General features: G+C 44.7%; 1 protein-coding gene across 4 annotated transcripts in view; it reads left to right on the top strand.

The window, feature by feature from the left end:
• Nucleotides 1–766: 766 nt before the first annotated feature.
• The window catches only part of USP18 (ubiquitin specific peptidase 18), a 30380-nt gene continuing 4223 nt past the window's right edge, over nucleotides 767–26923 (top strand). The window contains exons 1-8 of one of the 4 annotated variants that reach the window (XM_086404039.1): nucleotides 767–1058; nucleotides 12750–12860; nucleotides 13922–14018; nucleotides 15053–15198; nucleotides 21138–21217; nucleotides 21473–21619; nucleotides 21948–22043; nucleotides 22469–22636. In XM_086404039.1, the coding sequence (XP_086260165.1) occupies nucleotides 12857–12860; nucleotides 13922–14018; nucleotides 15053–15198; nucleotides 21138–21217; nucleotides 21473–21619; nucleotides 21948–22043; nucleotides 22469–22636 (738 nt within the window). In that variant the 5' untranslated portion in view covers nucleotides 767–1058; nucleotides 12750–12856. Of the gene's footprint in view, nucleotides 1059–12749; nucleotides 12861–13863; nucleotides 14019–15052; nucleotides 15199–21137; nucleotides 21218–21472; nucleotides 21620–21947; nucleotides 22044–22468; nucleotides 22637–26923 lie in introns of those variants that run through there. The other 3 variants (XM_086404038.1, XM_086404040.1, XM_086404037.1) reach the window with 3 other exon arrangements.

Genomic DNA, 26923 nt, shown 5'->3' on the forward strand with positions numbered 1-26923 from the left:
TCTGTTTTATGTTTTGGTGTTTTGGCCGTGAGGCATGTGGGATCTTAGCTCCCCAACCAGGGAGACCAGGGACCAAACCAGACCCCCTGCTTTGGAAGGGGAAATCTTAACCACTGGACCATCCGGGAAGTCCCACTTAGCCTCTCTGGAAATTAGTATTCTCGCCTATAAAACTGAAATAAAAATGGGGCCTCTACTAGGAACCTGTCATATAGACTGAATTAGGTTTAGAGCTTAGTAGGGAGCCTGGCATTTCTCAGGGACCCAGTGTACGTGAGGTGCTAAGGTGGAACAGTTCACTTTCTGTTCCCCACCAGCTCTGCGTCACAGCGGGTTCCCCGAACCAGCCCCCGTGCCGCCCCAGGGGTACCAGAGGACAGCGGGCTACGTCTTGCATCTATCTACCGTATGTCATAGAATCTACAAGCCATCCAATTTTAAGATACCCAATTTAAGAAATTACATCATCGCTTCAAGAAAGAAAAAAAAATGCTGTCACGTAATAACGAAATGCCAAACGACTGTAAAACACCTCCAAATGACTATGGAGATCTTAAAATGTCCAAACAAGAGCTTATGCTAGGAACCAGTTTAGGCCTTGTTCTGCAAACCGCGCGCAAGTTTAAACACGAAACCAACTGCGGAGGCACGGACTTCGAGCTCAGGAGCGCTTCCTCCGCTGAGTTTCGCTTTCAGTTCGCAGGAAACGAAAGCCTAGGGCCAGGGTAGGGGCGGGGACGGGGCGGGGACGGGGCGGGGACGGGGCGGGGACGAGGGTGTGGGCGGGGACAGAGGTGCTGGTGAAAGGGCGCCCGGTGAGCGGGGACCCAGAGGGCCAGAAGTAGGGGACCGAGGTGAGTAGGGAGGCGCGGGGACAGACGCGGGGACCGAAGTGGACGGACCGGGCGTCGCCCGCTGCGCCAGCCCCGCAGCCTCCTGGAGGGCCCCACACTGTGGCTGTACTTCCCCCGCATTCGACTTGGCAGCGCGGGTCTGACGCTTCGCGGCTCTTAAGGCAAGTTTGGTGGTACTTACTGGAAACTTTCTCTCTACGGAAGGTAAGGCGGGGCTCTGCTCATTGCCTCGTGGATACTGACAGGATTTATTTGGGTTCCGCGGATTATAATAATGGTCTGTATTCATTAATAGGTGTATTGGATCGATGCAGTTTTCCCACTCTGATGTACTGATTGAGACTTTTTGCATGACTTTAATTAAAGAAGAAATGGCAAAACTGTCGAAGCTTGTAAGAAAAATTCCAAAAAATGCAGACAAATCTGTGAGATAGAAATGAGGTTTCTTTTAATCGTTAACTCGCTATCATTTTATTGGGTACCTTACCAGAAATTTTTATATGTACAACTCCAAAATTGCTCTGTAAGTTTGCTTTCCCCCCACCTAACAGTATATTATAGACATGTTTCTATGGCAAGAGATAGGGTAGGTCCACCTCATTTTAAAAACTGGTGAAAAATATGAGAGGTACGTCTTTCTATTTAAACATTCCATGGACATTTAGGTTCTTTCCCGTTTTTACTGGTATGGATGATACAACAGTATCATTTATAGTCATAGTTGTACAAATATATGAGCATATTTGTGGAGAGTTCCTATAAGTAGAATTGCTGGGTCAGTGGCATACAGACTGAGAAATTTTAAAGATTTTGTTAAATTGTGCAAATCAGAATATTTTAGTCTGAAGTTAGACCTTTAAACCTAAAACTCTATTCTATGACCCCTGAAAATCTGGACTTAAAGCGTTTTGAAAATTAAAGCAGAGCCTTCACTTTCATGCTTTACGGCATTGAGGTAGCTATACTTTGAAATCGTTGAAATAGGGGCACATATTTAAATTATTTCTTTTTGGTGGCTCAGACAGTGAAGAATCTTCCTGCAATGCGGGAGACCTGGGTTTGATCCCTGGGTTGGGAAGATCCCCTGGAGAAGGAAATGGCAACCCACTCCAGTATTCTCACCTGGAGAATTCCATGGACCTAGGAACCTGGTGGGCTACAGTCCATAGTATCACAAAAGAGTCAGACATGACTGGGTCACAAAAGAGTCAGATATGACTGAGCGACTGACACATACTTTGCATTTGGTGTCACACTGTGAGGGTGAGGTGGGGGCTTCAGCCTGGACATTTAGGAGGTCTGCTGTGCTCATAGGAACCAGACAGGCCATCAGCTAACAGGTACACAACTCCATCCTGGTTTTTGGATCTCTATCAAGGAACTGGAAAAAAAAGAAACTTAAATTTTTTTTTTTAACCAATAAAAATTCATTGCACAGTATAGATGCTTTTATATTAAATATGGTGATGAGCTTGCAAAGAGGTTTCATCTGGAGTGCTTCAGTCTGTGTGCCCAGCGCATTACCATTACTGGAGAAGCACACACAAACATGAAATATGAGATCTGAATCTGTTGCCGTGATGGGTTTGATTTGGACTGTGAGGCTTGCATCACATTCCAGGCATGTAGGTTTTGTTCCTCTTTGGGCATTTAAGGACGGATTTGGTTTTCCTTGCAGAGAGTCTAGTAGTGAGTGAAGAGCCCAGTTAGAGCCCCGGGCCAGCCCAGGTTTCCTACATTGGGTCTTACGCTGTTTCTCTGAAGTCTCCGGTTGTTTCTGTGGCAACAATGGTGCCTAGTCTAAGCCAGCTGTTTCTGTCCTCCACATCTCCCATTTATAAGCGTGAAACTTTTAGGAAGAGTGGGTTAAGTTAGTTTTGTTCTTTGGAACCTAAAATTTTATTAAATAGGAGACTATTTTTCAGAGCAATTTTAGGTTCACAGCAAAATTGAGTACACAGAGTTCCTATATACCTCCTGCCCCTCCAGCCTCCTCCACTGTAAACAGTTTGTTACAATTTATGAACATAGGTCATTATCATCCAAAGTCTGTGCTTTACATTAGGGTTCATTGTTGTGTGCATTCTATGAATTTTGACAAATGTATAATGGCGTGTATCCACCATGTGTCAGACAGAATAGGAATAGTCTCACTGCCCTAAGAATCCTGTGTTGGAGCCCATTTTTCAGTCAGGCATTGAGTTTGAAAATTCAGCATCGTTAAAATATTCCTCAAAATATATCCATTCTCCTTTCCCCCGTCACCACTTGCTTAGCTCACTTTCCCCATCCTTCTCAGATCTTTAAGTTTCGCTTTCCTCTTTTTTTTTTTTGCCCCACCTACCTGTCTCCTCTGTGACTAGCTCTGAAGTTTCCCTCCTCTCTCTTGCTCTTTGGGATCTGGCCTCTCACCTCTCCAGATGATACCTCCACTGGGTTTTACTGTCTTATTTTCAAGGTCTGGCAGACTGCAAAGTAATGTCTCTGGAAAACAGGCTGATCCCTTCCTACTGTTTCATCAGATTTCCTTCGATGGGGTCTCAAAGTCCTAGGTTTTGCTCATGGAATTGTCAACCGCCATCATTTCTCTGTCAGTTTAACTTTCCTAGGCTGATCCTCATAAGGGGAACAACTGTTTATGACTATTGAAAATATTTACTAAGAAAAGAGAGAGTGTTATCTGAGCCATTTAACATGAGCCTGTTAATTATGCCACTTATATTTAGCATTTTCTGAGTTTATTATGTTCTCCTCCCTTCACCTTTTATAAAAGGATTGAGAAAAAATTGTAAAACTTCTCATTCCTAATTCACTAATTTTTTGGATCTTAGAATAGAAACACTATTGCTAAGAAGGACTCCCTTAAAAGATTTTAAATCTATGCCTTATATGATTTATTGCTTGTTTAAACTCATATTAATTGTAAGAAATTAAGAGAAATAATCCAGGGAAAGACAAAAATTGTTTGTAACCAATTGGAATTACCCTTTAATGACATTTTTGATATATTTTGTCTCAGTCTTTTTTTCTCTATGTGTGTAGTTATGTTTTATAAAATTGAGTTCATACTATGTAATTTGTAAAATAAAGAAAATAGGCTGTAAAAATGAATTGTGGTGAACAGTCTTCACATAGATCTTTGTATGGATCTCTATTTCTTGAAGCCAGAGTCCTGGAGCAGAGTCATGTTAACCAGTAGTCTTTCAGCTAAAAGTATCAGGAACCCATTTCAGGCTAATTTTAAAAAGAGCAGAGGGGATTCTGAGTGGAGACCTCTGGGGGCAGGCATCTGGAGGCTGGGTTGGTCCAGGGCATCAGCTGGCTGTCTTGGGACTCTGTCTTCTTCTCCATCTCTTAGTTCTGTTACCTGTCATTGGCCCTTTTCCTTGGCTGGGGTTTTTTCTTCCTGTAGTGGGAAAGATGGTCTGATTTACAATCTTCTGGCCTAAAATCTCATCTAAGAAGTCTAAAGGCTGATTATTAGTCCTGATTGGGTTGTGTGACCATTGCAGAAACAGCCACCGTGAGCCCTGTGAGGCCAGGCCTCTGAGCCAGGCAGTGGGTGTGGGCTCCACCCCGTCTTCATAGTCTGAAAGTTGAGAGAGTTTTTGTAAAGAAAAAGTGAGTCTGCTACCAAAAAGTGGGGTACTGGGCTGCAGAAATGACAGCTGTCCACTGGAGTCGTTTTTGAGGTGTGGTGCGCATTGCCAAGTGTGCGCCCAGGCTGACTGTGGTTGTCCACTCCCCGTGGCCATGTGTGGATGAGGAGCTGCTGCTCTGCACCTCGTCTGTGTCTGCCCAGGTGACACTATGAGATCTTCACTGCTGACGCCTTAAATGGAAATAAAGCAGCTGGGAAATCATGCCCCTTTAGGGAGAGCAATACTGGAACTGAACTGAAAACAGTCTTCATGAAATGACTTGAAGGTAGCTGGTCTGCACGCACACCTCTGTGCCGGTGGTCAGCCCCCTGAAGCCTGAACTTGGTCAGTGCTTGTCCAGAATAGCCTCTCAGCCTTAATACGCCCCTAGGCGCATTCACTCGGGAATCTTGTCAAAATGCAGATTCCAGTCCTGCCTCTTTAACAGACTTCAGGTGGTACTTACGCCACTGGTCCAGAGACCTGCCTTTCTAGTGACAAGATGTTAGACAAGTGGTTGCCAGTATTTTAGCAAAACGAAAGAAAACCTCCCCTTCAGATAAGAATCATACTCTCAATATCCATTAATTGAGAAAACACATTGGAAATTACTACATATTCAGAAAAGCTTTTACACCTTTTGGCAGAATACTAAAGGACTGAATGTTAAACTCAATGTTTGATTATAGGTGAGGCCATCTGCCTTTCGCCTGTGCTGAAATGCACTCCAATTTCAGTACATTGCTGGGGTTGAAGAACGGGAGGATCTTATAGCTGGTGTCCCCTGAGAAGCGTTTGGATTCTCAACAAGGCTTTTAGTGTGGCTACTTCTTCAGTACTTTCCAGTGAACAAACTGCAGGTGCTAAGTTCTGCAAACTACAGCATTAGGGCGTATTTGTGTGAGTGTGTGTGTTATTGTTTGAGTAGCCTTTTAATCACATAGTGTCTGCTATTCAGTAGTGTTTGAACATCTTACAGTAAGTTTGTGACAAAACCATTCCAAAATCTCTGATGAAGGATGGCGAAACTGTCTCGCTGTCTTTCTCTGACCAGGATTTCTTGTTAAATTCTTCTGTGCTATAGTTACCTCCTGGACACATACTGAAGGGTGTGAACAAAACACTGTATGCCAGACCTGCCATATAATTTGTGGGTCCCCTAGTAAAGTAAGAACATGGGGCTCCTTATTAAACAGTTGTGAAGAATTTCAAGACTGCAACAAGGGAGCATTAAACCAAACCGGGCACTTCTGTGTGTGTCTTTGCAGCTACACAGGTTGTGTACTCATCAAGCCAGCCCTGACTATGTCTGTGACTGCCAAACCATTCATAGCCTTCACCTTGTTTGCTCCACTGTTGATGACAACTGTATGACATTGACATTTAAAAAACTGGTTTTCCAGTCTATAAATATTCTTCAATCAAACTTTTTAGGAGAGAATCTGACTGGACTCACCATTAACCCATCATGCTGTTTAAAATAGGCTCTGGTTGTTTCTGCCTGTTCAGATGCTTGGTGTATATGATACAGAAGTAGCACATTTAAAATGATCACTGTTTATTTGATGTGTACAGCAGAATGTAATTCAGAAAATTTATTTCTAGAAACATATTTTCCAGAGCAGGTTGTCCTTAGGATTCATAGTTTAGGTAACTGTCAAAAGTCAAGCGTTTTATTTCCAACCATTGAATTGAGTAACCATCTAAAGTCATCATTCAGACAAGCGTTTTTAACCTCCACAAGTAGAACAGATCTTAAAAAGAGTGCTTGATTCATGTGTATAGTCTGATTTTTGAAGTTTGACAAGTGTGAACAAATTGTGTTTTTGGCATTTGGTTTCTTTTCAGATTTTTTAATATTGTTTCTTATACCTGGATTGAAAAATGATTTATTCTTGATTTTTTTGTAGATATTTTTGGAGTTTTTCCTCCTGATGATAACTGGTAAAACTGATGTTCTGGTTTAAATTCATCTACACAAGATTTGAAGTATTTGCAAAAAAAATAATTTGCAGATATGTTTTTTTTTCTTGAAAGACTCACGACTTAATTGGAATTACATAATTAAAATTTAAATACAATTCTTAGAGATTATTTTGTTTAATATGAGAAGTCTGACATACTGAACAATTTTGCAAAGTGTAGAATTGTTACAATCTAACTCTGTTATTCTAAATTACTTTAAAATTTAATAAAATTGCCTAACATAGCTTTGTAAATCAGCTATATTCCAATAAAAAATTTTCATAAAGTTGTAAGCCAAAAAAGATAAAATATTCTCTGTAAGCTATTTAGCAAACTTATTCACTCTCTTTACTACATGTATTTTCAATTTCTTTTCCTTTTTTAATATTGTAAGATAATTTTATGCATATAATTAGTGGTCCAAACCATTCACTGTTGCAGCATCTTTCTTTTGCAGTGAAAATTATGCTTTAATGTCTCAACATAGAAAGTATATGAGATTCTCTACCCTAAGCTGTGTGGATCATTTGCAACTGGATCTTCAGATATTAACAGTTAATCCAGGTGACCCCCGTTTTTTGTTACACTGGTCACCTGGGTGGTGACCACAATGACCATTCAATCATGTGCCAGTGCAGGGACACCAGGAGGGACACTGAGGTGGGCGTTTGGTGGTTGGGCTCTCAAAGGCTGAGGCCAAAGAGTGGATGGATCTTAGCTGAATAATAATAAAGTGAAGCCATGCTCTGGTACTTCCTACTCCATCTGAAAAATGGAAGTCCTCATACAGTGTTTAGCGTGCGTTTGGATACGGTGCCACTTTCGTCCAGAGCTCTGTCTGTAGATGGGAATGACTGGTCTTTCTGTCACATCTAGGGTTTGGTATTTTGTCTTTTACTATCTGTTCTTCAGTGTGTGCTCTGGTCTGCCTACTTGGTACTCTGCTCTGCAGTCTGTCTTCAGCCTTTGTCTACACGGTCATTCCCCTGCATCCCACTAGGTGGCAAGGCTGACACACCCACATGATTCGGCTTCTGCTTTTCTCGCTGGAGACAGAGCTCTGAGGGAATCTGCCTTTAAGGTTAGGGTTCTTCTTAATTAAATTAATTAAACTGAGTGTCTTTGGGAAAAATCCTGGGAGTGATCTGTGATTCAGATTTGTCAGCAGTAGGTCAGCTCTATGTTCCCGGCTGGGCTATGCAATGTGAATGACTCCTTCATGCCCATGTCAGACCTGTGTCTTCATGCCTGTGTCTTGTCTCCTCAGACTACTGCCCTTGACTCCAAGTTCCAATTAATTCATTAGCTGCTGCTGCTGCTGCTGCTAAGTCGCTTCAGTCGTGTCCGACTCTATGCGACCCCATAGACGGCAGCCCACTAGGCTCCGTCGTCCCTGGGATTCTCCAGGCAAGAACACTGGAGTGGGTTGCCATTTCCTTCGCCAATGCATGAAAGTGAAAAGTGAAAATGAAGTCGCTCAGCCGTTTCCTACTCTTTGCGACCCCATGGACTGTAGCCTACCAGGCTCCTCTGTCCATGGGATTTTCCAGGCAAGAGTACTGGAGTCGGTTGCCATTGCCTTCTCCGATTCATTAGCTAGTGAATTATAAATAAATGTTTATGAACCCCTTTCCCCTAGCTGGAACATTACTGGCAAGTACATGCTTTCTGCTTGTCTCTTCTCTCTGCTTCCCTGTCAGAGGTAATGGCCTTTTTGATCATAGTTATCTATTTAAGAAGCTTTATCTCCTGTGCCCATTGATGCCTGAACAATGTAATATCTCATTTTCCTTGAGTTTGAATTACAAAAGAAATATTATATATTATCTTCTAAGAATTGTCTTTTGACTCAGCACTGTTTCTAAGATTTACCCTTTCCGGACATGTTCACTCAGGTGCAGCTAAGGAGTATAATTTCACTGTGTACATCTATTACAGCCCATGTACTCATTCTTCTGCCTTTGGGTCAAGTGCTTGGATTGTTTCCATGTTTTTGCTGTACAAACAGGACTGATGTGAACTTTCTTGTATATGTCTCCAGGGACGCACGTAAGAATTTCTCTTAAAAATTTTTGGGTCGAAATTAAGTGAAACTAGATGATGCCAAATTGTTTTCCCAAGTGATTGTACCATTTTACACACCCCCCAAGTGGTGTGTAAGAGATTGTATTTATCTACATTCTTTCCAACACTTGGTTCAATCACAAATTTTTTTGGCTGCACTGAGCCCTTGTTACTTGAACCGTGAACTTCCAGATGTTCAAACTGATTTTAGAAAAGGGAGAGGACCCAGAGATCAAATTGCCAACATCCACTGGATCATTAAAAAAGCAAGAGAGTTCCAGAAAAACATCTATTTCTGCTTTATTGACTCTGCCAAAGCCTTTGACTGTGTGGATCACAATAAACTGTGGAAAATTCTGAAAGAGATGGGAATACCAGACCACCTGACCTGCCTCTTGAGAAACCTGTATGCAGGTCAGGAAGCAACAGTTAGAACTGGACATGGAACAACAAACTGGTTCCAAATAGGAAAAGGAGTACGTCAAGGCTGTCTATTGTCACCCTGCTTATTTAACTTATATGCAGAGTACATCATGAGAAACGCTGGGCTGGAGGAAGCACAAGCTGGAATCAAGACTGCCAGGAAAAATATCAATAACCTCAGATACGCAGATGACACCACCCTTATGGCAGAAAGTGAAGAAGAACTAAAGAGCCTCTTGATGAAAGTGAAAGAGGAAAGTGAAAAGGTTGGCTTAAAGCTCAACATTCAGAAAACTAAGATTATGGCATCCAGTCTCATCACTTCATGGCAAATAGACGGGGAAACAGTGGAAGTAGTGGCTGACTTTATTATTCTGGGCTCCAAAATCATTGCAGATGGTGATTACAGCCGTAAAATAAAAGATGCTTACTCCTTGGAAGAAAAGTTATGACCAACTTAGACAGCATATTAAAAAGCAGAGACATTACTTTGCCAACTAAGGTCCATCTAGTCAAGGCTATGGTTTTTCCATTTGTCATGTATGGATGTAAGAGTTGGACTATAAAGAAAGCTGAGCACTGAAGAATTGATGCTTTTGAACTGTGGTGTTGGAGAAGACTCTTGAGAGTCCCTTGGACTGCAAGGAGATCCAACCAGTCCATCCTAAAGGAGGTCAGTCCTGGATGTTCATTGGAAGGACTGATGTTGAAGCTGAAACTCCAATACTTTGGCCACCTAATGCGAAAAGCTGACTCATTTGAAAAGACCCTGATGCTGGGAAAGACTGAGGGCAGGAGGAGAAGGGAACCCACAGAGGATGAGATGGTTGGATGGCATCATCGACTCGATGGACGTGGGTTTGGGTGGACTCCGGGAGTTGGTGATGGACAGGGAGGCCAGGCGTGCTGCGGTTCATGGGGTCGCAAAGAGTCGGACACGACTGAGTGCCTGAACTGAGCCCTTGTTGTGGTGCACAGGCTTTCTCTAGTTGTGGAGTGCTGGCTCTAGAGCACGGGCTCAGTAGTTGTGTCATATGGGCTTAGTTGTCCTGTGGCGTGGGGGATCTTCCCTGACCAGAGATTGAACCTGTGTCCCCTGCATTGGAAGGTATATTCTTAACCACTGGACCACCAGGGAAGTCCCCAGAATTCTTAACCGATGCCAGTTTAACAGTGTAAAATGGTATCTCATTATGGTCAAGGTTTGCAGTTCCCTGACCACTAGTGACCACTTAACTTTTTATAAAACTTCAAATTCTGAAACTCTACATTTTTTCCAGTCCTGACTTAGATTCAGCTATGCAGATTTGCTCAGAGTCCTTTGCACACTCTTCCCACATGCTCCTCCCCCAACCATTGGGCTTCTTTGCACATCACCTGCCTTGTCCCAAGGTGTCCTTTATTTTAAACCATACCCTTTCCTTCATAATAAACTCAGATCCAGACCCACTTTTCCCACAAAACTTGCCCTTGTGAACATCAGGGAATTTAGGTCACTTCATTTAAGTACTGAGTCCTAATAGGCCTCTCAGCCAGTGGCTAAAGTGCAGATGGGTGCAAGGCGTTTAGCTATGTTTATTAATAACCTTAGGGGGAGTTCCATGGTGGTCCAGTGGTTAAGACTCTGTGTTCCCCATGAAGGGGCCTGGGTTCAATCCTGGCCGGGGAACTAGATCCTGTCCACTGCAACTAAGAGATCCCTCGTGCTACAGCTAAGATCCAGCACAGCCAAATAAATGTTTAAAAGCAAACCCTTAACTTTGTACACTGTGACCTTGTAATTATATTTCTAAGAATCTCTCCCAAATACTGATTTAGCGACTGGTTGTATCTGATGGTCAGGTAAGTTAGAAAGCCACAGACTTATTTGCATCAGGATAGGGAAATGATGGTCATGAGTTTGCGCAAGCTCTGCAAGATACAGAACAGGGAAGTCTGGTGTGCTGCAGTCCATAGTGTCACAAAGAGTTGGACACGACTGAGTGACTGAACGACAACAAGGGGAATAATTGAGCAAACAGTATGGGTTGTGGCCTCAGCTTAGACTCTGGGCAGGCCTGAGCCCTGAGCTGCCGGCAAAGCTGAAGCCCTATCAGCAGAATTCCATGAGATGAAAAGGAAGGAGGCAGTGGGAGGCCTGGGCGTAGATCCCACTTCCGTATCAAGTCTGCTTGTAGACACAAGGGAACCTTTGTGCATGGATCGCTGTGTTGGGCAGTGCCCTGCAGACACCTGTGTGCACTCTGGGAAGGTACAGACAGGGTACGGTGCTTGGGACCTGTTCTGAGACTCCTGAGATTCCAAGTATACCTGGAGAGGATGCACAGGTAGCTGAAGTCTGTGCTGTCTGGAGGAAGTGGGTTCTGGTTCACATGACCTTGTTTACAGCTGTGGTTTTGTTGTATCTGTGACCTTTGGTTTGACTGAGGAAAAATCAGATAGGTAGAGAAAGGTTTTATACCTAAAGATATTCCCTGTATTTTTTTTTTTTAAGTAATGGTAAATAATTGAAAACAACCAGATTATTCCACAGTGTTTGTTGCTATATTAGGAATCATTGTGAAATGGTTGATAATGTACTGCTTTTTCTATCTCATGTTACAAGAATTTTCCCAAGTCATTTTAAGCACTTTACAAATTTTCTTGTGTGCTGATATAGCAACAAAATTACAGGCCTCTGTCAGTGACCCGTGACCACAGAAGGGGAAAAGGAGAAAGCCCAGGGCAGAAAAGAATGTGTGATAAAGTTTATTATGTGACTGTGCACACACGGGCGTGGTGTTTGGGTTCCCAAGGACATTTACCAGTCAGTGCTGGCTGAGTGTCGGCATTTCTTGGTGGAGCCTGTTGAGAAGAAGAGTATATACTGTGTGTGTGTGTGTGTGTGTGTGTGTGTGTGTTGTCTAAGAAAACTCAATAGACTGAGGACCTGCTATTGACTTGCTCCTCCGTTGATGGTGTCATCCCAGCTGAGATGATCGTGGGAGAGGTGTGCTGGGGAGCACCCTTGGGAAGACACCAGGGCGGGGGGCAGGGAGAAGTGAACACAGCAGGGTGGGCAAAGAGGGGACTCGAACTGCCAGACTCTGCAACAGAAGCCTCAGCTGATCCTAAGGGGAACTCGGGACTGGGTGACCCTTCAGAGCTATCACACCTTCAGGCAGGTGGTAAGGCCGTCATGCCCCTCATTGTCCAACCCCTGGAGAGGGACTGGGCCAGCTGTCTTCACTGGGATGAATTCCTCGGGGGCCTCAGTGGGGGGCTGTTGACCACCAACACCTGTCGGCCTGGGGAAGGGCTTCTGCCCTTCCAGAGTCTGGGTGTCGCCACCTCCCACCACAGGCAATATAGCTGTTCCCACATCAGGGTACAATGAGCCAGGTATCCGGATGGTCCTTGTACTGCACCCATGGGGCGTCAACAGCACCCTGGCTTCCCCGCTGAGGAACCAGGACAGGCTTCCTCCGGTCCAGCATGCAGACAGCCTTCGGGCAGTGGCACTGATGGCCTCCAGCGATGGTTTGGGCCTGGGATTGAGCAACAGGGAGACCCAGGTGTATGGCCTGGACCCTTGGTGAATGTGGAGCCGTTTGCCTGAATAGAGAGCCCGGAGGTAGGGGGAGAGGTTGTGGCCATGGGTCCTGATGAGGAGACAGTGGGGATGAGGGACCACAGGGATGGTGCTCGCCGAGTTGTCGATTTTCGCCCTATAGCTTTGTGGCTGGTCTCCCCAGACACTGACCCTCTAAGACTGACTGTTGGAAGTCAAAACTGGTCACACAGATGTTCTTCCTCTTCACAGAGGGCCTCCCAAGGCCAGCTCATGAGCGCTCTTCTGGGAAGTGAGGTCTAGCTGTCCTGAAGACGCCTGCAGCAGCTGTCAGTCCAGGGACCTTGGAGCAACCACTGATGGGTACGTGTCAGGACCCCTGCCGGTCCTGGCTGTCTGCATGTTTCTCTGCAGAGCCCATTGAGAAGGACGAGGCAGAGGAAGCCCAAGCCCACCAGCCACGACCCCGCTTCTGCTCTTTTGTCTGCATAGAAACGCTTTGCTTGTCCACTGGACCCTGAAGCCGTGGAGCCGTGTGGTCCATGAGGCCTGCTCTCTTGTGCCTCCACTTTGGCAGCTGTGCAGTGGGGACTATTGAGCTCCTGAGCACATAGGCTTGTTGGGAAAAATGGGGACCACTTTAATCCCGCACACCTGGGGCTTCTGCTGAGTGGGGAGTGGACATCTGTGGCCCTGCTGGACCAGATTCCTGGTTCTTGTTGCCCTAGCGTGTATACCAGAGCCCTTTCCCCAGGAACTCTGAGAAAGTGGACTCCCTTCCTCTTAAATGACACACCTTGTAGGGCCTGCTGAGCACAGGGTGGGTGGGAGAGGGGAGGTTGGTGGTTAGTGGGTCAGAGAAATGCTCTCTTGGTTTTCCCACATCCACGGAAGTTCCCTGTAGCTTGCAGCCTCTTGAGGTAAGTTCAGATGAGGTGGGTCCCCCAAGCTTTCTCTTGATTTCCTTCCACCATGTGGTAGGGGCTGGGTAGGGTGTTTGCACCAGGGTCTGGAATAGGTTGTCTGGGAGGGTGTTCTTGGCCCTGACCCCGTGGATGCCCACTGTGGCCCAGCGCTGTGGGGCAGCTGCCGGGCAGGGCTCCAAGCTCCCCCAGATGCTGTCTGTAGTCTTCTCTTCCTCTGCTCTTACTGCTGCACTGTTACCAGTTTGACAGCGAATGATGCCCCTCGTTGTGGCGTGTCTCTTTCCTGGACGGTGGAGACTTTGGCTGCTGTTTCACTTTTCAGAGGCTGGTGTTTCTCTTTCGTTTCCAATTTGTTTGCAACCTCCTTAGTGAATTCTTTGTGCCCCTGGGAGTCCTTTGTAGGATTTCACGTCCTCATGAGGGCCGAGAAGAATGTTTGGTGTTTGTTGAGTTCCATGGAGGGCCTTTCTCTCAGTGTCTTCCCTCTGCTCCTTGCAGGCCCGGTCGGTTTACACAACATTGGACAGACATGCTGTCTTAACTCCCTGATCCAGGTGCTTGTTAGAAATGTGGGATTTGCCAAGATACTGAAGAGGTAAGACCATTGTTAAGGCAGATAAATGTGTGTATTGTTTTTTGTTTTTGTTTATTCTGTTATTCAGTTATTTGGACTTTGAGAAGTCTTCTTTCAAAAGCTGCCAGAGAAGAGATCTTGTTTTGTACAATCTGAACTATACATTGTAATCATCTAGGAAGTTTAAAAAAATGTGAAATGCTGATCCCACTCCAGATATTTGGTTTCACTTGGAATCTGCATGGGTTTCTAGGGTGGGGCCCAAGATGGGTACTTTCCAGAAAACTCCCCAGATGATTCTAAAATGCAGCCAGACTGAGAACCACTGATTTGGTTAAAAGGAAGTTGGGGTAGTATCAGTAGGCGGGTCCATGAGTCTGTTGACTTTTCTCAAACAGCACACACACACACACACACATACACACACAGAGTATATATACACACAGTACACACACTGTGAAAACCCTTCTTTTCAGTGGGTTCTGCCAAGAAGTGTTGAGGCTCAGCCAGCAGTGACTGAGTGGAAGACCATACCAATGTGTGCATATTCACATAATACACCTTATCGCTCATTCTTTTCTGCCTTGAGCTTTCTCCTTTTCCCGTTTCATGGACACAGGAGGTTGCCTGTAATTAAATCATTGCCAGAATACACTGACGTTCCTTCCCGTGTCCTTCCCAGGACTAGACCTTACTTGCTGTTTCCCTTTGAAGGACTTCAGGCTGGGCATGTGCTGAGGACCGAGGACCTACTGCTCTTGCCCTTCATCTTGGTGTGATTCTCGTGCAGGGTGGGGAGAGGGTGCCCCGTCTCGAGAGGATGCTCTATAGCTGATTTGCTGACATGGCCGTCCTCAGCCTTGTCTGTACATTTTAGTCATCCGGGAAATAAAAATTTTGATAAATGGGCCCCGCCCCCAGAAATCCTGATGTGGTCCATCTGCGGAGTGGCCCGGACATGGAGATTTTTGAAAGTTCTCCCAGGTGACTCTAGTGTGGCCCTGGCGTTGAGAACAGTGGGGACAGGGAGGTTTGTGGCTCTTCTCACCCGGCAGGATAACGGTGCCAGGCGGAGCTGAGGAGCAGAGGAGGAGTGTCCCCTTCCAGCTGCTCTTGCTGCTGGAGAAGATGCAGGACAGCCGGAAGAAGGCGGTGCAGCCCACGGAGCTGGCCTACTGTCTGCAGAAGTACAACATTCCGAGTAAGACGGTCCTCCTGCTCTGGCTCCCGGCCTGGTGCTCTGAGGGGAAGGGGAGCTCTTGGAGGGGTGAGGGGGAGGGAGCAGAAGAGAGGAGAGTGGAGGAAAGGAGGGGCCTCATGGCCCTTGAGTGCACAGGAAGGAAACCCTCCTTGTGTTGGACGCCTGTGTGTGTATCTGAAATACCTTAAACAACCCTCATCTCGCAGGGACAGCATTTATTTCGTTATTCATGTTTTACTTTCGTACTCACTCTTTTCCTGCCTCTCAGTGGAGTAAGTCAGCCTAGGAGTCTCCTCAAAGCTGGTTCAGCTGCAGGTAAAGCATCCTAAAGAAATAGAATACAGGATTCGTAAGGAGAAACCATGTTCTACGAAAGGAAACTCTTAAATAGCTTAGTTTTTTTTTTTAAACAGACTCAAATGAAATATACATCACATACTATAAATTTAGTCATTTAAAAGTATACAATTCAGAGGTTTTTAGGATTTCACAAAGCTGTGGAATTATCATCACAGTCTAAATTTAGCAAATTTTTATCATCTCCCCAAAGAAATCCTCTACCTGTTAATAATTGCTCACCATCCTCCTTTGTCTTCTTCCAGGTTTCCCACATCTAGCTTTTAGATCTAGACCTGTGTTTCTCTTAGAGTTAAATTTTGTGAATGGTAGGGGTCCAGCTTCGTTCTTTTGTACGTGGTATCCAGTTGTTTCAGCGCCACGTGTTGAAGGTACTCCTCTCTTGCTCAGTTGGTCTAGTTTCTTTCCTTATTCCAGTGAGCATCCTCTCACTTCAGCCTGGCAAACTCCTCTCAGCCATCCTTGTGAGGCAGGCCTGGTGGTGATGATCTCTTAGCTTTTCTCTGTCTGGGAAAGCCTGTGTCTCTCCTTCATTTCTGAAGGACAGCGTTCCCGGATAACGTTCTGTTTATCAGCAGTTTCTCCTTTCATCCCTTTGTATATACCTTCCTACTTTCTCATGGTCTGTAAGGTTTGTGCTGAGAATATACTGATACCTTATGAAGCGGGTTCCCTTGGGGTGATAGGCTTCTTTTCTCATATGGCTTTTAAGATCTCTTTGATTAAAAAAAAAATATTTTTGGTTGCTCTGGGTCTTTGTTGCTTTGCGTGGGCCTTTTTTCTAGTTTGGGGGAGTGGAGGCTACTTTTCCTTGCAGCGTGTGGGCTTCTCATTGTGGTGGCTTCTCTTGTTGCGGAGCACTGGCTCTGGGGCACGTGGGCTCGGCAACTGCAGCTCCCAGGCTCTGTCGCACAGGCTCAATGCTGTAGCCCATGGGCTTAGTTGCTCTGTGACTTGTGAGATCTTCCCAGACCAGCGATTGAACCTGAGTCCTATCCACTGCACCATCAGGAGTTCCTGTCTCTGACTTTTGACAGTATTATGATGTTTCTTAGAGAACAGTTAGTTGAGAGGAATATGTTTGGGAACCAACAAGCTTCCTGAACTTCAATGTCTGAATGTCTCCCCGGATTTGGGATGTCCCAGCCACTGTTTCTTGAGATAAGTTTTCTACCCTTTCCCTTCTCATCTTCTGGGACTCCATCAAAGTGTAGGTTGTTTCCATGCATTGTAAGTTAGGTCGTGGATTTGAGATCTTTCTTGTTTTTTTAACATAAGCATTTGTAGTCTGAATTTTTCCTCCAGCTTTGCTTTCACTGCAGCCCATAAATTTTGGTATGTTGTGTTTTTATTTTCATTTGTCTCTCAATATTCTCATTTTTTTCTGTTACACAACACAGTGATTAAGTATTTCTACACATTTCAAAATGAACACCATAGGTCTAATTACCATGGGTTACCATGCAAAGATATTACATAACTATTAACTCGGTTCCCCACACTGTACATTTAATACCTGTGCTTCACTTATTTTGCAACTGGAAGTTTGTGCCTCTTAATCTCCCTCACATATTTCTGTCCTCTCTCCGATTCACACTGGAGACGGCTCAGGTTCCTTTTTCGTTGTTATTCAGTCACTCAGTCATATCTGATTCTTTTGAGACCCCATGGAGTGTAGCATACCAGGCTTCCCTGTCCTTCAGTATCTCCCAGAGTTTGCTCAAACTCATGTCCATTGAGTTGATGATGCCATCCAACCATCTCATCCTCTGTGGCCCCCTCCTCCTCCTCCTCTCAATCTTTCCCAGCATCAGGGTCTTTTCCAATGAGTCAGCTCTTCCCATCAGGTGGCTCCATTATTGCAGCTTCAGCTTCAGCATCAGCCCTTCCAATTAGGTTGTTTGTTTTCTTAGTGTTGAGTTCGAAGAGTTTTTTGTATATTTTGTATCTTCTTAAAATATCTCTTTTGTAAATATTTTCTGTCAATCTGTAGTTTGCTTTCTCATGCTCCTGACAGAGCAGAAAGTGTTAATTTTAATGAAGTCCAGCTTATCAGTTCTTTATTTTATTGATTATACCTTGCTGTCATATCTAAAAAATAATCACCAAACCCAAGGCCGTGTAGATTTAGTCTTATATTGTCTTAAGGAGTTTTATTTACAGTTTTGCATTTTAAATTTAGGTCTGTTATCTATTTTGTTCATTTGCTTCTTTTTTAGGATATAAGGTCTGTGTCCAGATTGGTTTTTTTCATGTGAATGTTCAGGTATTTGAGCAACATTTGGTGAAAACGCTGGTTTCCATCGTGAAAGAGCAGTGGACAATTGTTTCAGTCAATTCAGTCGTTCAGTCACATCTGACTCTTTGTGACCCCATGGACTGCAGCATGCCAGGCTTCCCTGTCCATCACCAACCCTCGGAGCTTGCTTAAGCTCACGTCCATCAAGTCGATGATGCCATCCAACCATCCTATCCTCTGTCTTTCCCTTTTCCTCCTGTCTTCAGTCTTTCCCAAGACCTTTCAATCTTTTGACATTGTTTATTTTGATGTATTTTGGGCTCTCTCTTCTGTCCCATTGATCTGTTTTTCTATACTTTTGTAATACCACTTTGTCTTGATAACTGAGGCTCTGTAGTTTGATATTAGTCATCTGATTTTATTTGATTTTTTCCTTCAGTACTATGTTGGCTATTCTGAGTCTTCTGCTTCTCCAGGTAAACTTTGGAATAAGTTTATCAATATTCATGAAATAACTTTCTGGTATCTTTTTTTTTTTAATTATTTTATTTTATTTTATTTTTTTAACTTTGATGGAATTGCATTGAGTCTAGAGATCAGGTTAGGAGGAAGAACTGGCATGTTGACAATTTTTAGTCTTTGTATCCATGAACATGGAATATCTCTCCATTAGGTAGGTCTTTTGATTTTATTCATCAGTGTTTGTAGCTTTTCTCATATCGATCTTGTACATATTTGGTGAGATTTATATCTAAGCATTTCATTTTATGTGCTCTAATATAAATTATATTGTGTTTTAAATTTAAAATCTCACTTGTTCATTGCTGATATATAAGAAAGTGATTGACTTCTATATATTTGCCTTGTAGCCTGCAATCTAACCATAATCACTTATTAGTTCCAGCAGTTTTTGGTTATTTTGCATTTTCTATGTGAATGATCATGTCATCTGCAAAGAAGGACATTCTGAAATCTTCCTTTCCAGTCAGTATACCCTTTATTTCCTTGTCTTATCTAATTAGCTAGGGCTTCCAATACAACATTGAAAAGGAGTGGTAAGAGGGAACTTTCTTGTTTATTTTCCTGATCTTGGAAGAAACGCTGCTAGTTTCTCACGATTAAATGTGATATTAGCTGTAGGTTTTTTGAAGATGTTCCTTATCAATCTTAGGAAGGTTCTGTCCGTTCTTAGTTGGCTGAGAGTTTTTATCATGAATGGGTTTTGGATTTTGGCAGATGACTTTCTGTATCTATTAATGTACTCATGTGAATATTCTTTAGAGCCTGTTGATGTCATAGGTTCATAAATTGATTTCCAGTTGAACTAGTCTTGCATGCCTGGGATAAGTCTTGGTTGTGGTGTATAATTCTTTTTACATTGTTTGGATTCTATTTGCTAATATTATCTTAACAGATTTTGAATCTGTGTTCATGTGAGATATTGATCTATAGTTTTCTTTTATTGGAATGTTTTTGTCTGGCTTGGTATTAGGGCGAAGGTGATCTTATAGAATGAGTTGGGAAGTATTCCCTCTGCTTCTATTTTAGGAGATTTTGGGGAATTGGAAGAATTCCTCCCATAAATGTTTGGTTGAATTCATCAGTGAACCCAGTGGATGCTCTGTTCATTTTTCATCATTCATTTTTCCTTTCATTTCTCAGACTGGATAACCTCCGTTGACCTATTTTCAGGTTTGATGATTCCTTTGCCAACTCAGATCTGCTCTTGACTACTTCTGGTGAGCACTTCTGTCCTTCTACTCTTCTAGTCAGGAATTTCGATTTGGTCTTTTACGTGTTTCTTTTCTCTATTGATACTTTTTATTTGGTGAGACATTGTTTTCATTCTTTAGTTATTTTGGGTTTTTGGATGCTTTAGTTCTTTGAACATACAGTAATAACTAATCTGAAGTCTTTGTCTAGTACATCTGGGGCATCTCAGTGAGTTTCTAGTGATTGCTCTTCTTCCTGTGTGTGCACCATATTTTCCTGTTTCCTTGTGTGTCTTGGAATTTTTTGTTAGAAACTAGACATTTTAGATAATGTGACAACACTGAACATCAGAAACCCCCACAGTGGGGTCTCTTCTTGCTGTTGTTTTTACTGTAAGATCTTTCCTTTGAGTTTCTGGCCAGGCTTTTCTTGCCTCGGCTGGCATGGTTGCCTTAGGTAACTGAGTTGTTTATTGTCGCTGAGCATTTTCCACAGACACCCTGGGAATATTACAGGCTTTCAGCTTTGAGTCAGGTTAAATAACAGCAACCTCCTTTAAATGGGCTTTTCCCCGGAGCTGCTGCAAACAGGTCAGATCGTGGGAATGCTCCTGGCCTGGGGCTTTCCTAGGTGCCCAGTCCAGCCCCAGCCTGTCGCCTGTGGCAACTGCAAGGCTTCTCGTTTTCAAGCCTTCTGCAGAGCATTGAAGAGTGTGTGGGAACCAGCCAAGTTGAGGAAGCCGCAGTCCCTGCTCTGCAGTTTTTCCTGAATTCCTAAGATTTTTGTAAACTCTTGGTTTTGTTGCTTGTGTGGAGGAGTGGGTTTAGAGAGACCCTCTCTCTGCTGCCCCAGGTATAGCTCATGTTTCTCTAGTTTTCCTAACAGTTTGTATGCCTGGGGAAGTCTTCTCTAAATTGTGAGTCCATACATGGATACTCACCTTCTGCTAGAATGTAGGTTTCCTGGGAACAGGCTTGTGCAGTACCTGCATGTAGCAGGAGTGAAGGAAATTATAGGTTGGGCAGGGCCCCGGTATTTCTCAGATGAATTGGGACTCCTGGTTCTGGAATGGGCAGATGAGGCAGGACGTCTCTGCCTGGCAAAGTGACTTGACCCTCTTCATGTTCTGTGTTGGCTCTGGGGAAGGCAGCCTGCTGAAAGTAATTCTCTGGAGACAGCATCAGTTCAACCTGCTACTAGCCTGTTAATCCCTGTTTTGGGATTATTAGCTTGGAAGTTGGATTGATTAACCATTCATCTGGGCTTTCTGGGTGACTCAGATGGTAAAGAATCTGCCTGCAATGGAGGAGAACCCGGGTTCGATCCCTAGGTGGAAGATCTAATAAGTAATGCTCACTGATTATGTGCTGGTTATTGAGTTGGTAAGGGAATTAGACTGACAGAGTCTTTGCCTCCATGGAGCTGACAATTGAGAGAAGAGACAGGCCAAAACAAAATAAAACCCCCAAACACTGAGTACAAATTGTGATAAGTATCACAAAGGAAATGGTGTTAACAGGTATGAAGGAAATGGTGTTAACAGGTATGAATTCTGAGTCTGGCAGCTGGGGCAGGAGGGCATGACCCGCATCATGGGCCCTCCCTGGGAGTTGCTTTTCTCTTTGGCCAGTGTTTGTCCAGCATGATGCTGCCCAGCTCTACCTCACAGTCTGGAACCTGATCAAGAACCAGATCACAGACGTGGACTTGGTAAGTCCTAGAACAGAGAGCTCAGAAAGGGAGGATGCTGTCCTTGTGCACATGGAAACCAAGAGGAAACGTGTAGAATGCTCACCACAGTCGTGCAGTGTGGCCGCTGTGACTTCTCTGCACCTTAGTGAGCAGGGGCAGGGGCAGCCGCTATTTCTGGAGCTCTGTGTGGTGTCTCCAGCTCTGGACGTGGCTGACCTGTTCACTCGGGCTCTCTTTGCCCCTCTTCCTCCTACCCCCCGCCCCACGTTGCAGGTGGCAAGGCTGCAAGCCCTCTACACCATCCGGCTGAAGGAGTCCTTTGTCTGTCTTGAATGTACCTCGGAGATGAGCAGAAACAGCAGCATGCTGGCCCTCCCCCTGTCTGTCTTTGATATGCACTGGAAGCCCCTGAAAACGCTGGTGAGGTTCCTCCTGGGGAGTTTGCTATTCCCTGCAGCCCAATGTTGTCAGCGCTCCCTTGCTTCTTTAATGCACCCTTGGCTTTTAAAAACTGATTTCCATTTCCTAAGCATGGGTCTGCTTAGTTCTCCTTTGATTTGCAGGAAAAATAAGTCTCTCCTCCCGCTCCCCTTGTCCTTCCTGCTCCTCAACAAGTAGATCCTCTCTGAGATCCTGGCACGTGTACCACGCGGGCTGATGTTAGGGGAACCTGAGGAGAACCCTTGTCTGTGGGGAAAAGGGTGACCCCAGGTGGAGTAACCCTGGCTTTCCCTGCTCTCTGGGGCAGGAGGATGCTCTCCACTGTTTCTTCCAGCCCCAGGAGCTGTCCAGCAAAGACAAGTGCTTCTGTGAGAGCTGTGGCAGGAAGACTCTCTGGAAGCAGGTACTCGCTGCTGATCAGAGGCTTCCCTAGACTGTGGGGTGGGGGGTGCGGGCCCTTGGGGAGGGGGCATGCTGAGGGAGGGAATCCGCCAGGCTGGGTCCAGGATCCTGGGGGCTTCTGATGCCCAGAGCTGTGGATGCGCTCCTGGGGCCCCATCACTGTAGGGGTGGGGAGGGCACAAGAGCCACACTCAGGCCCACCCTCGCCTGGGCTCAGGGAGCAGACTCCATAGTCCCCTACAGACACCTGTGGAACCCTGGGCTGCTCAAGCCTTCTGTGGGAGACCCAGCAGATTCCAAGGAGGGGTGCTGTTTCACTCCCTTCTTTTTGGGGAGGAAGAACATCCTGTTGGCCCTGGTGCTTCTTGGAATTGACCTGTTTGAAGTGCCTGGGACTCATCTCCACGGTGACTGTGTTTTTTCCAGGTCTTGACACTGACCCATCTGCCCCAGACACTGACCATCCACCTCATGAGATTCTCCATCAGAAACCTGCGGGCAGAAAAAGTCTGCCACTCATTGTATTTCCCCCAGAATCTGGATCTAACCAAGCTCCTTGAGACAAAGGGAGAGCCCTGCAGTGCTGAGGAGCAGGTGAGGGCCCTCGTGCTCCTTACACACAAACACGCACACACACACATATACACACCCCACACACACACACCCTGGCCTCATCAGAGCCCATGTCTTTTGTCTGTCTCCCTCCCCACCCCTATCAGACACCACATCCTTTGTCTGTCTCCTTCCCCTGAGCTGCCCAGCATCACACACACCAGAGATGCATTTTGGGTTTGGGGCGTCATCCTCTCCTCTGTGGCCGAGCTCAGGACGCACAGGGAGGAACACTCACCAACGCTTAGTGTGATTCATGGAAACATAGTCACACATTTAAGAAACACTGATCTTTCAATAAGGAGTTTAGACTCTTCTCGAATAACAGCCATGGGGCTGTTAGCTTCACATTCCCACCAGGGTTGCTGTTGGCAGCTGCATTTCTGTTAAGACTATTTCTAATGACTGGACAGCTATCTCCCAGTACTGACAGAAGAAACCATACTTCAGAACCTTCCTTTTACATAGGGTGTGCCACAGGTGACCCACATCCTGGGTGCTAAGCAGCACCAGCCTTGCTTCCTTCTCCCGACAGATTACACTTGCCTTGGGGATAAGAAAGGAGCCAGCACTTGGGGCCAAATTGATTTAGAGTAAAGTTGAATCCAGTTGTCTCGAGCTAGTAAGTTGTCGGGAGATTCTGAGAAAAGTGACATAAATATCTTTTCTCCATAGGTTTAAAATCCTACATTTATTGCCATATATACATGGGTCAGTTTTTGGACTGTCTGTTTTGTTCCCCTGAGCTCTTTACTATCCATGCTCTAGAACTATGGGTTTGTGTTTTTTTTTTGAAAAATTGAGGCCTGACCATGTGTTTGATTGGCTCCTATTATAATAGGGTTTCCTTCCCTGTTTGGGGCATAGGATTCTGTTCTTTCCTTCTAGTTTCCTTATTTCCACTTGCACAGCCTACCTAATGAAGTATCTTAAAATTCTTTTACCTTGAAAAGACATGTGAGACATATAATGTCTCCCTATCTACCAACAGCCTAAACAGTTGTGCAGACTCACAACCAGTCTTTCTTTATTTGTACCCCATCCTTTTCCTTCTCCAAACCTCTACTGGGTTATTTTGAAGCAAATCTCAGATGTCATGCATGTCATTTGCCAGTATTTCATTATGTCTCTCTAGGGCTTCCTTGGTGGCTCAGACGGTAAATGCTTTCAATGCTGGAGATCTGGGTTCAATCCTTGGGTCAGGAAGGTCCCCTGGAGGAGGGCATGGCCACCCACTGCAGTATTCTTGCCTGGAGAATCCCCATGGACCGAGGAGCCTGGCAGGCTACAGTCCATGAGGTCTCTAAGAGTTGGACATGACTGAGCACCTAAGCGCACAGCACATGTCTCTCTAAAGAAGAAGCACACTTTTTCCAAACATGACCAGTTTCATCTCATGATTATGTAATATCCTCTAATATCCAGTTGGTATGTGGATCTCTTGACTGTCCTGTAAGTTGTTTGCTGTGTTTGAATCTAGATCCACATAAAGTCTACACTTGCATTTGCCTCAGTTTGCTCCCTCCCTCCCTTGGCCTTTCTTTCTTCCATAGGTTCTGTTTCTTTGTTGTTCTCTCTCCTTTTCTTTTCCTTGAGATGCATTTGTTTGAAGGGTTTTATGTACGTCCAGAATTGGCTGGTGGTCTTGTTTGGCGCTTTCCTCTCTCCTTGTATTTCCTATAAACTGATAGTTCCATCCAGAGTTTGCCCCAGAGTAATATTAAAAACCCAGCGTAATGTCCTCACGTGAGAACAGAGAATGATTTGAGCCCTCCCTTTTAGGGACAAAGCTTTGTTTTGTCGACTAAAAAATACAGTCACAACCTGAAAGTAGAGAGTTTTTTATTTGGTGGGAATATTTAGGACTCAGAGTCCCAGAGACAGTGTCTCAGTAGCTCTGAGAAAACTGCTCCAAGGAGGCAGGAGGGCAGTGAACCAGTGAGGTTGCTCAGTCGTGTCTGCCTCTTTGCAACCCCATGGACTGTAGCTTACCAGGCTCCTCCATCCCTGGAATTTTCCAGGCAAGAGTACTGGAGTGGGTTGCCATTTCCTTCTCCAGGGGATCTTTGTAACCCAGGGATCAAACCCGGGTCTCCTACAATGCAGGCAGATGCTTTACCATCTGAGCCACCAGGGAGTCAGTCTACATACAAGTTTGCAATGGAGGGAGCAGGCAGTCTGAACATCACAGATCAGGTATGAAGCTAAGGAGTTTGGCATTCTGTGTATGGGTGCAAGCCTCTAGGCTTGGATTCACTCCTTTCATGTGCAGCTCAGCGACCTGAGCACCTCAGCCAATCCTGTTTCCTCGTTTGCCTGGCTTCTTGCATCACCTCCCCCCAACAGCAGTCACTGTGGGGTGGCAGCATCTGCTGGACCTCAGTTTTGGGGAGCCCTCATTCACATTTGGAGGCCAGAAATCGCTGGTGGCTGTGACATTCCTTGTTTATTAATAGGCAGAAGATATTTTCATTTCACAGTTTGTACCACCCTCATCCTCTCCCCTTCATAATCCCATTTCAGAGTCTCAGGTAAGGGACATTATTTGACTGTATTGAGAAGAAAAGTACAATTTTCCTGACTCTTGTGGAGATCTTGCTCAAAATGAAGACTCTCACCACTGTTCCCTTTTCACAGAGAATCATCTCTTATCTAGCTTTTCTGAGACCAAAGGGAGCAGGGTTAATTACCCCAAACCTGGTGACTATGCTGGTCTTTCCCTTACCATGATGCTCTCTTACTGATTCTGCTCTGCTTCAAATCTGTCTCCTCCAGGCCTCTCTCCTGGGGCTTCTTTCTCTGCTTCTGGGTCCTTTCCTGCCCATTTTTATTGGTATTTAATTTTCATCGCATTCCTTTTTCTTCCCATTGTTCAAATGTCTTCTCATTAATTCTTATGGTTTCGATCATCTGAAACTGAGGACTTTCGAGTCGCTGTCCCCTACCCAGGTCTCACTCTTGATCCCCAAACCAGGGTGTCCACCTCCAGCTGAGTCCTGAGAAACTCGCTGTCTTCATCCCCAGACACCTCTGTTCCATGCGTAACTTTATAGCACCAACATCTTCCTAATTTCCAAGCCAAGAATCTGGGGTTCATCCTTGCAGTGCCCCCTACTTACTCCTCCCCACTGTATCCATCAGTTGCCGAGTGACTTACTGTTTTTCCTTGACTTTGCACAAATCTGTCCCCCACTTCCTCAGTACTGCAGTCAAAAGCTGGCGCCTCAGAGCCAGGCAGGCTTGGGTGGAGGTCCCACCTCTTGATAAGCTCTGAATCTGATGTGAGTTACTCTACTCCTTGAGCTCAGATTCCATGTCTGCAAAATGGGATTGATGCCAACACCCTGTGTACAGGTTCGTTGTGGATATTAAATGAAATAGTGCATATGAATCACATTTATCTCTAAACATAGAATCCTATTTAGTCATTAGCTCTCATCAGATGCAAAATCCATTTCAGAATGCATCATGTTATATGAAGACGTACCATATTGTCTTATGAGCCTTGAATGTCTTGTTCTGAAGATGTATTATTATTATTTTAAACAGTGGACCTCCAGGGAAGTTCCCATAGCATCTTATTTTTTTTTTTAATTTTATTTATTTTGGCTTTACTGGGTCTTTGTTGCTTTGTACTGGCTCTCTCTAGTTGTGGAGGTCAGGGGCTACTCTTTATTGTGGTGAGTGGGCTTCTCATTGTGGTGGCTTCTCTCGTTGTGGAGCACAGGCTCTAGATGCGTGGGCTTCAGTAATTACAGCAGCCGGGCTCAGCAGTTGTGGCTCGCAGGTTAGATCTGCAGCATGTGGAATCTTCCCAGACCAGGGATCGAACCTGTGTCCCTTGCATCGGCAGTTGGATTCTTATCCACTGTGCCACCAGGGAAGTCCCTGAAGGTGTATTATTAAGTGAAGTACAAAGTATTTCCTGCTTCTAATTCTTACACTTCTCATGAAAGATGTGAAGACAGTTTTCTCTCAGTGGCTAAACATATTTAGGCATATTTTTTATATACAGCATAGGTGTGTGAGTATGTCTGCAGTTAGTAAAATTGTCATCACAAGACTGCTAAAAGCACTGTAAAATCATAAAAAGCTGTAACTTTTAGCAAAGCAATAAATAATACAAATCTAACAAAGAACCAGAATAATAATGTTTAAGCTTGTTTTGAAGTAGTTCACTTGAGCAAGTATGTCATAAAATATTTGAGTGTGTTGCTAATGGAAATATCACTTTTCAAATTTTACATTATATATACATTTGTCTATCAC

The sequence above is a fragment of the Bos grunniens genome, chromosome 5 (assembly GCF_055505025.1).
Source record: "Bos grunniens cultivar Pamir isolate PY7600 chromosome 5, Bosgru_T2T1.0, whole genome shotgun sequence".
NCBI classification, from domain to species: Eukaryota; Metazoa; Chordata; class Mammalia; order Artiodactyla; family Bovidae; genus Bos; species Bos grunniens.